Source organism: Dunckerocampus dactyliophorus, chromosome 17 (assembly GCF_027744805.1).
Source record: "Dunckerocampus dactyliophorus isolate RoL2022-P2 chromosome 17, RoL_Ddac_1.1, whole genome shotgun sequence".
NCBI classification, from domain to species: domain Eukaryota; kingdom Metazoa; phylum Chordata; class Actinopteri; order Syngnathiformes; family Syngnathidae; genus Dunckerocampus; species Dunckerocampus dactyliophorus.
In genome coordinates, this window is record NC_072835.1 from 11,000,834 (window position 1) to 11,019,675 (window position 18,842).

Genomic DNA, 18,842 nt, shown 5'->3' on the forward strand with positions numbered 1-18,842 from the left:
TATAACTTGGCGCAGACCTCTACCGAGGCCAAACAATTGTTAACATGTCTGCCTGAAATACCATGACGTCCAAGGTAGGGATGTGACTGCATATTCTTGATTGGAAATGTAGAAAATAAGTTAATCATTAATTGTTTACCTTTTATTTTCTTTGGGCACACAAGTTTCCAAATATGAATTGCCTAGTGTCAGTGGGCCTATATAAATGACAGTAACCTGTCATTTATCGTAGTTAATCGGTTCCAGACCCGACCACGATGAGCACAATTCCGCAAAGTGGGATTCCTTATTTATAAATCAAATATTTTCGTATTTAAAGCATAGAAAACCTGTTTAGGACCTTCTAAATATGTTTTTTAACATTATTAGTACCTTCTAGACATGAAATAACACCCCTAGATTAGTATTGTATTATCCAATTATCACCCTTGTATAGTGGACACAATGAGAGAAAATAAGGCATTTAAGACATAAGTAAGACTCATGCTCACGTGTGTTGCAATAAACGCGTTCCGGATGTATGGAGGACTGGGAGTGGCGTCGGGGTTCAGAGTTGAGTTTTGCTTGGAGTAGATTAGGGCCGTGGGGCCGCAGGGTGGTCTAGTGGTTAGCATGTAACCACTAGCACAGTAACAGTCCGGAGATCGGGAAGATCAGTGTTCAATTCTCCCCTGGGCATTTCTGTGTGGAGTTTGCATGTTCTCCCCGTGCGTGCGTGGGTTTTCTACTGTACTCCGGTTTCCTCACACATCCAAAAACATGCATGTTAGGTTAATTGGCGACTCTAAATTGTCCATAGGTATGAATGTGAGTGTGAATGTTTGTTGTTTGTCTATATGTGCCCTGCGATTGGCTGGCGACCAGTCCAGGGTGTACCTGAAGTCAGCTGGGATAGGCTCCAGCATGCCCCCGCGACCATAAAGAGGACAAGCGGTATAGAAAATGGATGGATGGATTAGGGCTGCAACATTAGCCCATGTTATTATTATGATGATTAATATTATTATGTTATAATTATTGTGCCTGTTGTGAGATCATTCAAACCTGCAGTAAAAACTGTTGTTGCGGCGATCAAGCCTGATGCTTACAGTATGTGCCTTGCCGAACATTACAGTAATATTACCGACACCTTGTGTCACGTCTTAGTCTTACTTGTTGATAGTAGGTATTATTGTAGTTCACTATTGGTCCTGATTTTTTGAATGACTTTTGTTGAGGCAAAATGTTTAAAATAAATGTGGCACTTTGTCTATAATTTACATTGCATACTGCACATAGCACAGTGTTTACTTGTGAAACGCATCCAGTGGCATCACAGTGAAAGAAGCACGATGTGTTCATTACGCGACATTAGTTTGAGGGAAGAGCTGCTGCCAACTAACGCATCTCCGTTGGCTCCAGTAAACTTTAACATTAAATTCTTATCATGCGACAAGGACTTCTAAATGAATCGCGAGTGTACAAATGGCATACACATAAAACTTGAATTCAGAAAGAGCGTTGCATTTCAACCAAGCCTTGAGTGGTTTCCTCTTTCTCAGTCATCTGAGAAAGTATTGAAGAATGAAACCTTGTAAAGAGTTTGGAAAATAAATGCTTTAGGCGACCTGGTGAGTCAGTGTGTGTGCGCATGAATTCACCTGATGGAAGACATTGTTTTGGACCAGTCAGCTAATTGAATGGAGCCAGTGAGCTGAATGGGGGATGTGCACAGAAGGAAACGTTAGATGGAGGCGATGATGTAAGTTTCGTTGGCTTCACTCAGCGGCGTTTGAGAAGGAATACATATGTCGTGATTTCTTTACTGCTGTTTAATTCCCTCATCTGTTCAAACTACACAGAAGTTAGCTGGATGTTATATCACTTAAGGCTTTACTAGACGATAACACATTAATTAATCTTAATGGGAAATGAAATAAAGCAGTGTTAAGGTTGTGTTCTAAAGCATAGATTCTCAAGTGGTGGGTCGTGGACCTGTTTTAAAAAAAAAAAAATCATGTGAAACTAATGTAGTAACCCGATGTCCGTGTATGCACATCGCATTGTTATCTGTGATATTCGCTTCCTTCACTGCCACAAGGGGCGTGCCCTGTTTCTGGGTGACTTTGTCAAGCTTGAACAGGAGGGGAAGGACAATTGTGGGATGCTGCAGAAATCCGCAGGAGAAGAGTGAGCCATCAAGAAGGAGACAGCGTCTCAATGCCGCAGTTCTCACATCCAAACAGCACTATAAGATATATGAGAAATTTGACTTGAAAAATGTCCACTATTTGGGTCGCTGCTCATCATCAACGGGTAATGGTGGGCCCCGTAGCCAAACCAGTTGAGAACCACTGTTCTAAAGTATTTAACCCAGTTTACAAAAATGTGTTAACAACATGTAGAAGATGCAAAAAATACACACATTGACATTGACGTGTTATAACCCCTACCAAAGTCTTGCCGCAGGGCTTTGGCCTTGTTCAGTCGTAAGGCGTTAGTGAGCATGGTCTGATCATGGTTAATTCTATATTCCATGCCTACCTCAGAGGTGTTGCAGGGTGTTGTTGTTGAGCCCTAACCATGTCAGATGTTGCAGTAACAAACTGTGAATGGCTTCACTTTATAGTCATGACAAGACTCATAACACAAGTATCTTGAAATGCAAACACTCTTACTTTGTTGGCCAAAAATGTCATTGAACTAAAATTTTCAACATTGATATTGGTCATTGGAATATTTCTTTAATTTTCAGGAAATGTCATAACTGGGACATACTGAAATACTTTATAATACCACTAATATACCGAGTAGTGAGAAACACAACTTAAGCAGTAAAGAAATTGATCCAGGGAGAAGCTATTCCCATAATTACAGACTTCTCTTGGTCAACTGAAAAAGTACATCTGTTTTTCACTTCTACAATACACATTAAAAGGAATCTTAGCTTACATGAGCTTGTTTCCCACTGCATGGGGATAATGCACACACTTATTTTTTTTATACGGCATTATATTGCATATTACATGACATTCTCCAAACCTGCAGAGATTTTTACAAGGCTCTTCTATTCTATGTATATTTTGAAGTTCTTAGTCGTAGGTGCAATGTAAATTACTGTACATGGTTGTAAATGTTACATTATTGAGGTATATTGATGGTTAACTGAATCTTGGATAATGTTTGCTCTTTGCTTGGTGGATGATTTAATCCTGAATATTTGAAAAAAAGGAAGACACAAAAACCTGACAGGAATATCATGGTTTTATTGACTGGCTCTGACATGAACTGTAGTACTGTAGTACTGTATTTGCAGTTCAAGTCATTATTGATGTGCTGTTTGCAAAATATGCACACAATTTCTGATACACAGATAATATTGAGGAAGTACAAGAACTTTGGAAATTCAATAACAATCGTTACCTTACATGTCTTATGTGCGTTAATTAGCACGGGGAGCACCTTAAACACCTTCTGTTTTGCTTCTAACACACACCAGTTGCAAAACAAGAAGGTGAGCTACAGCTTTTGGACCACTTGAATTTAAGTTTTATTATTTATTGATATTTCAAAGTCATGTGGTGTCCAATCATCAAGTTTTGAGTGCATCTCGACTTTAAATTTTCATTCACTTGCCAGGTTTTTAGTCAGCAGGTTTGGAGAACGTGTCTTCCAGGCTATTATATAGTTGTTTGATAAATAACGTGTGTTTCTGTGTTAACCTGCGTCACACTCACATGACCTCCCATTCAAATCTCTCGCAGTCATGTGTTTTTCAAATGGTACTACTACTCTGTTATGTTCGGATGTCAAACCACCCTTCTTCCTTTTTCTTTAAATCGACAACTCCCAGTCATGTTTGTTGCCTCAGCACAGCCTTTCCGTTGCGGCGGCGCTGCGGTGACCCAGTTATCACACTGAGCTAGTAAACATAGGACTGCCGTGGGTCGAAGGTTGGATTTGGAAATCCTTTGTGTGATAAAAGGGTATTTTACTTGACATTAACTGCCTCCCTCCCTTCTATTCCCTGTAGAATTAGTCCCCGTTGGCAGCCTGGAAAAGTAAATAGTGTGTGTTATCGCCAATGACATGCCTACCTCCGACTTCCTGCTTGTCTCTGACGGTCAGGACCAGCATTTTTTTGCACAGGCCTAAGGACTTTGGCTCCACACGGCTCCACTTTGGTTTACCACACACCTCAGTGGCGTCCACACTACATTGTCTTTGTATCTTTTCATATTTAGACATATTTAGAGAGGACATTTAGTCCTTAAATGTAAAATTTTACCTCTTCATTCTCTTGTATCATCATGGGTATTTTCTATTTTCACCGCAAGTGAGACATCAGGCAAAGATAGAAATTAATTAATAAAGCTTGAGCTATCCTGTTGGGTGAGTCATCACTTTGCAACCATCAGATCAGATTTCTTAGTGTGTGGTGTTTTGCACGTGTGTCACTTTCAGACAATGACTCAGAACGAAATAATGTTTTAGCACAGCTGCACATCACACTGGCAGATCTACACGTCAGGCCTCAGACATTGCATGACATCAATGTTACGTACATGCACGAAGTCGCTTGCTCTGACTTGTTTACCTGTACTGTTTACCTATACTCATATGTACTCATGTGTAATCTGTGCAGGGCGGGTGTCTCTGGTGGGGATCAGCACTCTGAGGTTGGAGGGCCTGCAGTTGGACGACCAGGGCTTATATGAGTGTAGGAGACTCTTATTAGATAAACCAACAGAGGAGCTTCGGAATGGCACCTGGATAATGCTTTCTGTAATTGGTGAGTTCTTCGCTTCTAGTCACTTTGTTCTGTACAACACCTATCATTTTGTTAGTTGTCAAAAATCTCTCTTTAACTATGAAAGGTAATAAAATGTCTTCCCAGTTTTCTAGCTTTCTGAATATTGTGGAGAGCAACAGGGTTGTTTCTTGCAAGAGGCAAACTATTAGTCTAGGTAGGGCCCCCAAGCCAACAGGTGGCCCCAAAGCTGCATTTTTAGCCCCACCTGAGGAGGATGAAAATGTCCTGTCTTCATCTGTAGCTATGATTTGCGTATATTATCTATCCAAAAAGTCTAACAATTGCAAGGAAGCAACAGCAAGCAAACGTAGAGCAACACATGTGAATGAAACTGAAGTAATAATTCGGCAGCTGCCAGCGTTAAAGAAAATGTAAAGTTGCCACAGGAGGGCTAACACAGGTAATGGGCATGACAAAATAAAAGTCTAAACAGGAAGTCATGTGGAAAACAAGGAAAAACACAAACACAAGTCCAACTGTTTTTTGCATTTGTGTGATTTTGTTGAATTACTTTGAATTACTTAGCCATCATTTCCCACAATTTTTATGCATTTTACTATTTCCTATTCTATTTTAACTGATTTTTTTCTTAATTTCACCTTTATTGTACCAGAATAAAAACTCATTGAGACTAAAAGTCTCTTTTATAAGTGGCAGTGACCCAACATAAACAATTTAGCATATTGAAAACATATTATAGAGAGATAACTGTTTACATGTGCACATATTAAACTGCATCGTACAGTTAAGTAAAACATTTACAACCGCCACGGTTTTCTCCAAATCTTTTAACCGAGATCTAAAAATGTTCAGAGATGTCAACTGTTGAACAGACAACATATTGTAGAGTTGATTCCAATCTGATGCAGCCTTACTCTAAATTGACATTGGTTCTGGGGGCCATTTCCTCCCCAGCGGTATTGTGGATGTCTTATTTAAATTTAACTGCTAAATATACCCGTTCTTGCCTCATTTATTGTTTTGGTATTATTACTTTGATGTGTTTTCTTTTTTAAAGTAAATATTTGTATAAACAATGAAAATTGGTTTTGTTTACTAAGATGTTAAGATGTTTCATTGGAACTGCAGACTGTTTTGCTCAAGAGATGTAATAAATTGTGGCACCTTAGTGGACCAGCCAAGTAAGGGTTATGAATCTATTCATCGTAGATTGACAAACTCGTGGCACCAAACAGCATCTTGCCTAGGGCCCCATAAGGTTAGAAATGGCCCTGAGGGCAAGTAAGTTTAGTTGCAGACTTCAAAATGAGTAAGAAACATAGTGCACTTTTGCAGTTTCTACTTACACTACAGATACCATATCAGTATTGCAATCCTGCGTATTGGCCGATACTACATATCAACACAGAACAATAGTCAACAACAATAGATACAGAAAAAACTGACCCATTTACTTGACATTACTCACCAACGCCAGGGAATTTTTTTATTGTCCAAAAAAGAACAAGACTCCAAAGGAAAAAAAAAATCCAAGGAACACATCTGGCTTGCTCTTTTGTGTCATAGCTAAAGATTTTTTGCCGTCCAGTGGGAGTTTATCTAGCTTTGCGAATGTTTTGGACAGCGTTGGCTGTTTGAGGAAGCCGTGGTCTCGCAAAAATGATATGCCATTTTTTAGTGATGGTGCTTCAAATGCACGATGAGGTTAAACTTCCTTGATTCTGCGCCACAACCGGAAACTTATACAGTACATGACGTACTTTACACTCAGCTGCAACTTCTTTTTCAGACTGTACCGAAAAATACTGCCATACGGCCGACATAACTCCTCCTCTATGCTATTATCACCACGTTAGCATGTTGTGATCCTGCGGGGCTCCATGCAGGTGCTGCTGCACAGAACTGCTGGAGTGGAGTCTGGAATGGACTGCTTGTATCAGAGTGCCAGTATCGGTCACTTTAGATGCAGGCAGATATAATCCGGAACTCATTTTTTTTGCTGATATAGGTCCGATACATGTGAGTTTTTGAAAATATTTGTTTTATCCATTAACACTTCATAGTATATAGAATTTTTTCTGAAGCTATACTTTGTGTAGCAATTTTGATCATGTAACAACTTTAATAACACATTATTTTATTAAAGTAGAGCGAAATGAAAAAAAAAAAACAGAGCAAATTGTCAAAGCAAGGCGAGACCGTGTCACCAGTGACGTGTGAGCGTCAGGTAAGAGATAAATGTAATGGTTGATTCTGACTTGATGTGCGCCATCGGTATGCTCTTCCCGTCCAATTGGAAGATGCGCTTGAGGACAAGAGGGCTTGTCAATAGCTCCGACAGGATGGATGAGAGATTTGAAAGGAGACGGTGGTTATGAGAACAGGTAATTGATAATTGATCGCACCTGATGACCGATAACACAACCGCAAAATGTAATTTATATAGACAAAGATGCCGAAAAAGAAAATGTTCAAATATTCGAATATAAGGATGGAAGCAGACAGACGTTGGAGACATTTGAAGAAAGGGCTGCTTATGTGCTGTACAATACATAGAGAAATACAAACAAGTCATTTGAGAGAAATCTGATTCAACATTACTTTGTCTCTAAACTTAAGGGAGTTCATGTTTTGTCCTACAGCGCCCCCTACCTTTACCAAAACCCCACCTCCTGTGCTGGAAGGTGTGGTTGGCAATCACCTGTCTCTTGTCTGTGCTGCCATTGGCAACCCTCTTCCAGCCATCACTTGGCTCAAAGATGGAAGGGTGATTCAAAGAGGCAATGGCCAGGTAAGTGTGTACTAATTCCTTATGCGAGTAATTGGCATCCTGTGATTTCAAATATTGGTGCATCCATTCCTACCTCATGAACCAATATGGAAGTATGCAGTATCACACTAATAAGAGGTAACGTTTCAAACGTATTTGTAAAATGGACCAAAGCAGATTCCTCTTTTCTGCAAAAGAGGTTTCCAACGTATTTTATTTAAATCTGGAACTCCCCCACTGCCACATCTGCCAATAAGGGCAAGAGGAACAGTACTTTTTTAATCCTATCAATACTTCACACTAACCCTGTTATTCATCTAAGATCCCCTCAGTGCAATATTTTGCCTAGTAACTATTCATGTGATCTGTAGTTATTCCCCTTGACTATGTGTATGATATATCTGTCTCTCTGTTGTATCATATTTACCAGGAGCAAGTGTTATCTCTGCCAGCAGTGAGCGTGCAGTCAGCAGGACAGTATACCTGTCATGCTTCCAATTCTGAGGGAAACGTGACTCTCGAGACAAAAGTAAAGATAAAAGGTCAGTAACAGCCTGTCTGTTAGTCTGTCGTTCTCCTGTCAATTTGTCTGTCTCTAGGTTTGCCTGCCGGTTCCTTTGGGAAGTCACGTGTCTATGTGCTGGTATGGCCGTGAGCCAGTGCAATTTACAATTTTACATTTCTCCCTCTTGCATCATAACAGAGGAGCAAAGCGCTCTCAAACTGAACACTTTTCTTATTAGCTCCGCGTGACGTTAATATCATTGATATCATGACATTAGGCAAGCTGTCATCAGTGCCTTGGCGGCATCACCTTATCATGAAAAATTTGAAGTGTCTGCGTATTTCAGTAGAAGAGGTCACATGACTCTGTGGCACATGTCGTAAAGTGCCCTGTGATGATAACAGATACATTTGATGTAATTTAGCAGCAGTTTAGAACTGCTGGAGGATGTGTTTTCTCATAGGATTTCTTCAAAGTTGGCCGGTCAGTAATTGTTTGTAAATATTTAAGTAACACGAAAGCATACTTTGCTGGCCAGACAGAAGACCAAATTAAAAGCTCACTGAGGCAATAAGTGATAAGTCTCCTTTATGTGGTGGTCGAGCTGCGTGACTGCACGCTTCTCCATCTGCTGCCTGCCACCATGTCCAGAAAATTAGCTGAGAACATTGGAAGGCCCGTTTGGCTCATCAAGTGCTGTGGTGGCTCTGTGCTGAATCCTGTAGTAGCCGCTCAAGATGCTTTTCTAAAACGCTGACTTGCCGCCAAAATGGTCCTTCCAATAATTCAGAGTAGCAAGACAGGATAAAGGAGGAAAGGACTGTCACTATATAATTTTACAGCGTAATACATATTGATGTGAATACCATGTGCAACAATGTGTGATTGGATTGTGCCATAACTTTACTGCATGAAAATTCAGACTTCCAACATCATTTATCATCCCCGGAGGAACTTTACACCGTTTTATACTACACCTTTCATGCATACACATGCACAAACCATGATTTTATATCGGCATAGAGTTATGGTGAACAGACTGCACGCATAGTAAAGTGGAACAAAATATTGATATTGTGATGGACTCTTAGGGTGCAGTATCAAGATACCAGCGTCACACACTGATATTTCAGCTAGCCAATTAAATACATTGTTTTCCATTTTCTGAAAACACCACAAAATGACCAATAAAAACTATTTTTAAGTGGTTCTTTTCAAGTACCACGTTTTGCTCTTTAAAACCCATTTTAATTTTGGTTGCATTTTTGTATGTGCTTTTATAAATGGTTCACATATCTATGTTATTAGTTAGTTAGTCCTTATCCTATCTTCTTTAATTTACAATAATAATATTATTATATTTGCAGTAACTCTGTAATTCCCAACACAAAGACGTACTATAGATGGCCACCTGAAACATGGGCAGTCTTGCTCAACGGCAGTGCTTGAGAGGCAAACTAGCACCACTCCAACAACCCGTTCCGTATCTACTCACTACCCATTTTAAAACTACATTGGTCATATTTTGAATCACTTTTAGAGTGATAATCATCCAAAGACTCTAATGCTCTAATGCAGCTCAGGCTAAGTCACATTATCTATGCTTATGGTTGCTTGACTCAGGAGCACTGCCACATGGCCCGATATCTGATCGGGATTAGGTCGGATTAAAAGCCTTAAGTAACCCATAAACTGTCAGTTATGTTTATATCCGTCAAGCATTAGGGTTTTAAACCAGCGATGCTGCACTTTCAAAAAACAGGCTGCCGAAAACTTTCAGAAGCAATGAAATAAACAATTTTTGTAAACAAGCGCATCGAATTGAATATAAATGCTTAGAAATTTGGGAAATAAGGGTGTTTATTTTATTTGAAAAATAATATTCAACAAAATGACATCACATTGGGGTCAAAGTTAGGCACACACGATGACTACAGGCAGTTACGAAAATGAAGAGACAAACTACACTGAAGAGCTTCCTCGCTGAGGATGCTGGAAACCCTTGCCAGACTAATGAGGATAATGGGGAGAAAGAAAGCAAATTTCTAACCAGTAATGACAGCAGCTACTTAAAATTTGACACTTCCGTGCTAATGCGTCAAACCACTTGTGTGTTCGTTGTTGTGTCATTTTACATTAAAGTTAAAAGGAGCTATCCAGCACGTTTGACAATGGCATTGAAGATGTTGTTGCTGTTCCCATCTAAGACTAGATTTTTTAAGCTTACCACCAACCGTGGACGGTAACAACATGCTGCGCCTGTCACCTACACACATCAAACCACGTTAATGTCATATTCTCTGAATATAAAAAAAGAAGTAACTCCAGGCTCATACTGATGGTGAGTTAGTATTCAACTTTGTTTTATGCACTGGTAAGTGACAATATCATTATAAGGCTTGCCAGGAGCCGCACATAGTTGAGTGCTGTAGTGTGCAGGAGTTGCCAGGTAGTTTGAAGTGACATAAACTGTTACGTTAGTGTTTTCATAGAGTAGTACCCTAAATTCCGGTGTAGTCGCTACTTTTTTCTTTGAACCCTGCGAGTTATACAGTGATGCGGCTGATGTGTGGTCGCGTTATGGTCCCGCAACATTTCTTGTGCTTCGGAGCAGTCATTTTGAGCTTCGTGTGCGCGCCCTCATCATGGAGAACACGCTGAGAGGTGCATGTGATGCGGCTGTCAGGTTGAAGGTGATTTATCTAGCGTCTTTTCTGCCGGTGGATCTTGGAAGCGTGGAGCTGTGTCGTGAGGTCCACTGTCGGCGGCGGATTTCTCGGGGCTGGACTGCTGCGTGGTGGGGAGGACAGCTAGACTCGGGGGCTGATTTGCCTTTAGGATGGGGGGTGGCGCTGGGAGCAACAAGGAAAGCGGCAGAGAGACTGGCAGGGTGTGTGGCGAGGACATTGTGGGGGCAGTTTGGTTTCCTGCTGTGTTTTGAACATCTGCCTGTAAGACATAGAGCCCTGTGTCTATTTTAAATGAAAAGGCTGCCTAATTTATAGCCATCCTGACGTGCTGTCATTCAGACATTACATTGATGATAGAAAAAGCTACAATGAACTCTCCCAATGCTAACGTGTGAGGTTATGTTATATTATGTGCAATGTAACTTATTTTCTGTTATTATGTCTACTATATTGGGTAATAATACAAGTGAAGGTGACTATAGGGGTGTTACTTCATGTCTAGAGGGCTCTAATAATATTAAAAGGTCATAAACAGGTTTTCTTAACTACGAAAATATTCCATTTCTAAATAAGGAATCCTACTTTGCAGAAATGCACTTATCATGGTCGGGACTGGAGTCAATTAACCGCGATAAACGAGGGATTACTGTATTTGTTTTCCATAGAGACTGAATTATATTTGAAATAATCCACTCTGGATTTAAATAGCAAAAATGTAACATTTTAGAGTATAAGACCTCTGTGATTTCTCTGTATAACGACAAATAGATCAATGATATGCATGACTTGGTTTGAGTACATTTTATTAGAACTGCCAAGTACAGACTTCCAATGTGAAGCTCTTAAGACCTTGTGAAGTGATTGTAACATACAGTAAGTTGTGTTTTTGGTTGCTTGACTGTCACCAGGTCCCCCTGTCATCGTTGTACCTCCCAAAAGCACCTCTCTAAATGTATCCCAGAATGCACTTCTTCACTGTCAGGCGGTGGCCGATCCCCCCAACATGACCTACGTGTGGCTGAAAGGAGGAGAGAACGTCTACCATGTAGAGTGAGTGCTAAAATCACATGTACCTCTTCACTTTTTATTGTCTATTTTGGTTTTAGTCAGCAGTACTGGAAGCACTAGTGAAGGCACCGAATGCATGACAAGAAATGAAAGTATAAAAAAATCGCACCTTTGCCGAGATACAAAAAATAAAAATACTTAAAATGGAAAAAATTGCACCTTTGCCAGATACAAAAAGTAAAAATACTTAAAATTGACTCTTATTCGAAAAGCAGCACAAAGTTATGGTGACACTGACATGTCGACATTGCAACAATAATGTCACGGAACACCATTGGGAAATACATCATATATTCTTTGCCACTCTCAAATGTGTGTGCATGCGTGTCTTCATGCATGCGTGCGTGCATGTGTGTGAGACAGCCCCTAGAGCGTCAGTCTTTCATATAGTGGTTGCCACAGTACAGCAACAAGTAAAGCATTTAAAAAGACAGAGCATCATATATTTAGCATCAACAAGTAAAGCATTTAAAAAGACAGAGCATCATATATTTGATACATGTGTATGCACACAAATACCTCAATGCAAACTGTGCAACTTGAGACTAGATTGCTTTGTTATGAGGGAAAGAGAATGCCTACTACAACTAACACTAGTGATAAGAGAATGCTGTATTCCACCAGTGTGCTTTCAAGAGCTACATACTGTATAAGTAAAGTCATATTTCAGAGATGATGACGTTTTCTTCCAATAATGACTTAAAACAGTTTTACAACACACAGATACACACATTCTCTGATTTTAAATGATAGCAAACGTTCTCCCATTAGATTTGTTTTTATCCTCATTGTTGCATTTGCTCTCTTTAGTGCTTACAGTACTGGAAAAAAAAATACTTTCCAACAATTCTCTTAATGAATAAACATGAATTGCTTTGTTTAAACAAAAGAAACGCTCAATGGCTGAATCGGTTAGACCTCTTCATGTTCAAATTCAAAGTCAATTTGAACAAATTAAAATAAATACAGTAATAAAGCGACCCCGCTCCACAGATTCTGAGAAATGAGCAGATTACGGATGTGCATTTCAATTACAAAAGTGAAAGAAGACTAACTTTGCTAGCATAGGCAATGTAACTGCATTTACTTTCCACTTTCCTGTGTTACACATATACCAGTGACGTGCGGTCACGGGAGGCAGATGAGGCACAGCCTCAAATAATCCATCCATCCATTTTCCATCCATCAATTTTCTATTCCGCTTATCCTCAGTAGGGCCTATCCAGCTGTCGTTGCACTGGTCGCTAGCCAATCGCAGGGCAAGCCTTGAATAATCCATTCATCCATTTTCTATGCCGCCTCTCCTCATTAGGGTCGCGGGGGTATGCTGGAGCCTATCCCAGCTGACTTCGGACGACAGGCGGGGTACACCCTGGACTGGTCGCCAGCCAATCACAGGACACATATAGACAAACAACCATTCACACTCACATTCATAGCTATGGACAATTTAGAGTCGCCAATTAACCATGTTTTTGGAATGTGGGAGGAAACCGGAGTTGTCACTGCCTTCTTTCTATAGAGAGGAAAAGCCATCTTTTTTTTTGACAGCAGCACAAGCTGGAGAGCAGTAAGTCAAACGTATGAAATATATTTGTATGCTCTGCTAAAAGAATGAATGAATATTTAATGTTACTGAATATAGTGTATATATCAAGCTCACCAGAAGGTGATCGGACTTTTACAGCAAAGTATCAGAGCTTTTCCTGGAGAAGGATACGGTGCATATACAAAAGGTAAGACCGCAAATGCTTTTCAGTTAATAAAAAAAGAATACAAGTAAATACTGTAAATGGGACGAAGAACAATTTTTAACAAAAATGTATTATTCTTTTCTTTTTATTGTTATCATTTTAATGAGCAACCTGTGTTAGCATAAAAAAGTCAGTGCCTCACCAGTCGTGAACCTCACTGTACGTCACTGAAATATCGTGTCCTGAGCATTCCGTGGACCTCTGAGAGAGTCATCAGAAGTGCACACTAGTATCGCACCTGTCGAACTTCCATTCTATCGTATTTTAATGTGTCGTATTTATTATGTATAGGCGGCAAGACATATTTGAAAATATAGCCTTCTTCATCGTCAACCTCAGACAAAACAGGCCAAGGAAATGTCTCATCCAATTAACAATCTGAATCTAGTTTATAATTCAATTTTCCATTTCTTTTCTTGTTTACCATTTATTTTGTTAATTATGTGTACTTGACTTTCCTCATTTCCTTTCGGTTTTGCAGCAGCCTGTTCTGGCACTATTTCATCCTGGAAATTTACTTGTAATTGATGCCATATTTGTTGTAAAAATGTACTTTTGTCTAAACAAAAAATTCAAATAAAAAGCCCGGTCATCAAAATAAAAGCACACAGGTAAAAGATTACACGGTTACACTACACATTTAGTCCACACTTTTCGCTTTGAAAACTCTCTTGCTACTTTAACTTTGCATCCAAAATCTCACCCAGATTCATCCTTTATTCTTCTGTTCACGCATCGACCTTAAAAGAACCGACGTTTGGTGGCTACTTGGTGAGTGGATGTGGCACTGCCTCTTCATTTTGTCATAATACACGGTTAGCAAGCAGCATTTAAATCTCTTAACTCCGCCGCACCTTTAGCTATATGTTAATCTGCACAACAGTAACATGTACTACATAGCGTGCTGTTAATGAATTGATTGGCTGCATAATTAAAAACGTGCGAACAGGTTCTTATCCTTGTCTGGACAGTGTTTGTCGTTTTATTTTGTATGTTGGTACCGCCTGTTGTCGCCTTTCACTCACTCAGTTGCATTGCAAAATGGTACAGAATACATTTTTTATTTTGTGTGCTGAAGGCGGTAGCGCTGCACGATTGCACACACGCGTAGCTTTCTAGGGAACATTGCATATCGGTGTTGCAACATCAATAAGATTTACAACTATTTTTTTTGTTCAAAAACGCTTCTGAACCAACAAACCTCTTCCACCACAACAGCAGACCTGCCATCTCTGCACGCATTTTGACGCCTAACTACACTTGTACGCTTTGCTGCTCTCCAGATACGCATTTTAAGGCTTTCAGTTTGTGTCTGAAAACCTATTCGCCAAACACTCAGAGTTAAACCTGAATTACTTAACGCACTTTAATGCATCATCACTGGAACACGGCAGTGCATGGACAGCAGAGGGGAGCACAGTGCTTCAGGTAATAGTGCTCCGACACTGAGGAAAGGAGACAGACACAGAGTTGTTCATTGTTCTGTGTGTGTTATATGAACAAATAAGTTTGATGTTTATATTGTACATTGAGCATGTTTAATTATTGAAGGTTTCATTTATATTGTGTGTTAAATGAGAGATGGTCTTTTGTGGTACAGTGACTAATGTACACAATGTACTGTCTGGAACAGCTTGTTTTGCAACAAATTAGAGTAATTGGGCCTCTTCTGGTTGCTACTCAATAATTCTATCCATTAGACCTCCTTCTACAATACCATGTGAATTGCCTGCCAATGTTAAATAGCTGTATTCCTCCTTTGTATTTATCATCACTAAAGGTCTTCTTGTTGTGATCTGCAGAAAAATCTGATAAAGAGATTAAAAAAAAACCTGATGAGACAAATAATATGGTGCATTGTCTCCAGCTCTGCCTTGCTCTTAATACAACAAACGTTTTTCCCTCTCTTCCAAAGACTTCAACCTTAAATTGAGCTCTTTAAAATTGTTGTCCAAATATTTACCATTTAAATAAAAAAAAAAAATTGATTCATTAAATACAAAAATAGTTGTTGATGAATTGGACAGTTGAGTAATCATCCATTCGTTGACTAATTGTTGAAGCTCTATTGCTGAGTGTGGAAAAAATCTGCAAAAAGTATGGAATTTCAAATTAATTCTAACTAACCACATTAATTAGCCATGGTGTGTTTATTTGGTGTGCACCAGGGTATAGAGAAAAGCATTGAATAAATTGTACCAAAACTCATTTTAACCAAGCTGAGTGTAAACAAGCCAAATTGCTTAAAGGGTCCCGGACATGATTCATCAACTTTGCCCAAATATGTTATGTATTGTTTGTAATTATGTTCTACATTGTTGTTGTTTTTTTTTAAAGCGAATGGTAAATTCTCAAAAAGTACATTTAGAGTTCATGGCGCAAGCCATGACGAGCTAACTCGCAGCTTAGTGATTGACCTTGAGTCAATCAGTCGTCCAAGTTTTAAGGCCACTGCATTCCTAGTAAAAGAAAGTTAGTTTGGAGCCCTGTGAAGGCATGGCCAAAAGCAGCGTTGCAGGGAAAAATAGCAAATACAAAAGTACAGGATGTGAACGTAGTAGAATAAACAGTCTGGCGACGAATGAGTGTGGCAGCAAGGCTTAAGAAGGCCTGATTAGCAAGTGCACCCAGGTTACTCCTCCCATGAACACCAACAGAAGGCACTGAAAGGCAAGGCAGAGAGTGACAGCAAAGTGGCAAGTTGCAGGCATGACAGTACTCCCCCTCTCATAAGACGCTCTGTGGTGACCCACTTGACATCGAAGAAAGGAACAAGTGGAGGTAGTGGATGAGGGTCAGGTGCGATAGAACAACTCCTGCTCCAGGTGTGTATAACGCCTGTGGCCAAGTCGCCCCTGCCATCAGAGGTGTCCAGCCTGGACTTTCCGAGAGGGCAGTAGAACCAGATAGTTTCATGATGATTCCCATAGAGTTTCAAAGTCTAGTGTGTACACCTCCTTGGGTGAATTGAGCGCAAGTGTGGCTTATGAGTCGTAACAAAATTATGAGCCCACAAAACAATCATCTCACCCAGAGTCAATAAAAACCATGACTTCGATACAATAACTCATAAGTTGAAGTCACTTGTCCGAAACTTGGTTAGAGCCAGGGTATGAGGATTGACGTTGTGGTACTCACAGGACTGGTTGAAAGGTGGAGACTTGCAGGAGGGCTGATGAGGAGCTGGAGCGAGGTTAGCTGCTTTAGTTAGGTCTGCCGGTGCGGTGCCAAAGCATCTCCAAGAAGCACTTGGAAACGTCATCATCTAGATGTCTGCAGTAACAGCACAGGGTCACAGGGTCGACCACAACAGGGGTCAATATTGCCATGGCAACCCAGTAACAGACTGGAGGCAGAGTCTTCCCGCATGTTCTCTGTCTCGTTCTTGCAGTCTTTCATACAGACGAAAAGTCGATAAGTTCATTTTGTGATTCTGTTTTGTCGTATGTGGCAAGTCCTTAATGTAGGGCCTGAGACCCATGTGAAAAATGCACCAGGCCTTGTCGTCATGTCGTCAGCCGATCCCGGCTGCCAGAATACAAAGATTAAGGGGTAGTATTTGGCACCCAACAATCTCTTTTGCTTGTAATCCAGCAGGCTTCCTTGCCTTTAAGTGGGTGAAAGTTTTTCATTCAGAAGAATAGGTAAGGAGGTGCACACGGCTGAGTGAGCCTTTCTTGCAGCCATAACCCAGATGGCAGTCTTTTCCATCAGTAAACTCATAATAAAGGCTACTTTGGTCTGATCGAGAGAGTAAGCGTATGGTCAAAAACTAGGATACACCGGTGAAGAAATTGTCCACTGGAATCAGATGCACAGGAAAAACAGGGAGGATGGGGAATGTTAGGTTTACGTGGAGAAGGCATAGCTGCAACAGAGGCCAGGGAGGTGTCAACAGCAACAGTTTGGCCCGTGGGAGGAGCGTTTCCCAGATTAATGTGAGCACAAACCTGATCAAGGTCAAGGGCTATTAAGGGTTTCCATGACTTGTCATGGCTCATGAGATCGGGAAGATCTGGATTCGAATCTCCATTGGGCTTCTGTGTGTGGAGTTTGCATGTTCTCCCCGTGCGTGCGTGGGTTTTCTCCGGGTACTCCCACATTCCAAAAACATGCATGTTAGGTCAACTCTGAATTAACCATAGGTATGAATGTGAGTGTGAATGGTTGTTTGTCTATATGTGCCCTGCGATTGGCTGGAGACCAGTCCAGGGTGTACCCCGCCTCTCGCCCGAAGTCAACTGGGATAGGCTCCAGCATACCCGCGGCCCTTGTGAGGCTGGTAGTGGGACACCGAGACAGAGGAGACTTACAGTATTAAACAAAAAGGCCTAATCAAAAGGAGTGGAATGTGCAAAAGAAACAAAGTACAACAGAGCCAAGGCGAAGCCACTAAATAGCAAATGCCAAGGTGCTGCAGCAAAAAATGATAAAGCTACTTCACTTACTCAGAGATCAGAGTGAATGGCAAGGCCAAAAGCAGCTAAACAGGGAAAAATAGCAAATCCAAGAAAGTAAGTGCAGAAAGCGAGCATAAGCAAAAAATCCTTCTGGTGCACACTTACACGGAACTGTGGACACATCATGGATTTTTTTTTAACATGTTATAATGTGCAGTTAAACCATCACCTGTAAGTCAAATTCATGTTTTGTTGTTAAATAAGGTTTAAAAACATGAGATAAAGTTGCACCCTTTTTGTGACTCAAATCGAAAAAAGCAAAATTTTTCCCGACCACACACAAGCACGGAGTGAGAGTGTCTGAAACTCTCCAATCTGGCCGGAGTTGTGCATAATGGCCAATTAGACAATGTTGTCTATCCCCCTGAAACCCCCACGCCAAATTTGGTTCCTCTAAAAGCCAGGAACTTCATTTTGGCTCCAGTTCCTGTGGTCGAAACGCACAAAGTTACAGGGTAAAGTTCCTGCAGTGGAAAAGGAGCTTTAGTTTATTCCTAAACAGTCTAACAAGTAGGCAATACCACCAACCCCTCTAATACAACAAACAATGCATCCAAGATCATGCACTCATGTCACATCAAAAAGATACACTGAAATTGGATTTAACGGAAAAGGACAGACTGAGCAGAATTAGGCTACTTTTTACAATAGTGTGTCTAAGTGGCAGGAAAAAGGGTGCTTAAGAATTGCCAGCACATCACCCACCAGACAGCTGAAACACTTTTTACAAAACGATAGCTGGGAGAGAGTCAATAGAGCAGATGGAGTTTCTTCATTTGCATTTCTCCTCATGAGCTTTTCTCTATCACACACTGGATATGAATTAACATTAGAGATCTTTA

General features: G+C 40.4%; 1 protein-coding gene across 5 annotated transcripts in view; it reads left to right on the forward strand.

The window, feature by feature from the left end:
* The window catches only part of LOC129170088 (protein turtle homolog A-like), a 73,570-nt gene that overhangs the window by 25,063 nt on the left and 29,665 nt on the right, over positions 1-18,842 (forward strand). For all 5 annotated transcript variants that reach the window (XM_054757278.1, XM_054757279.1, XM_054757276.1 and 2 more), the window contains 4 exons: positions 4,625-4,771; positions 7,396-7,544; positions 7,954-8,065; positions 11,627-11,768. In XM_054757278.1, coding sequence (XP_054613253.1) covers positions 4,625-4,771; positions 7,396-7,544; positions 7,954-8,065; positions 11,627-11,768 — 550 coding nt within the window. The remainder of the gene's footprint in view (positions 1-4,624; positions 4,772-7,395; positions 7,545-7,953; positions 8,066-11,626; positions 11,769-18,842) is intronic.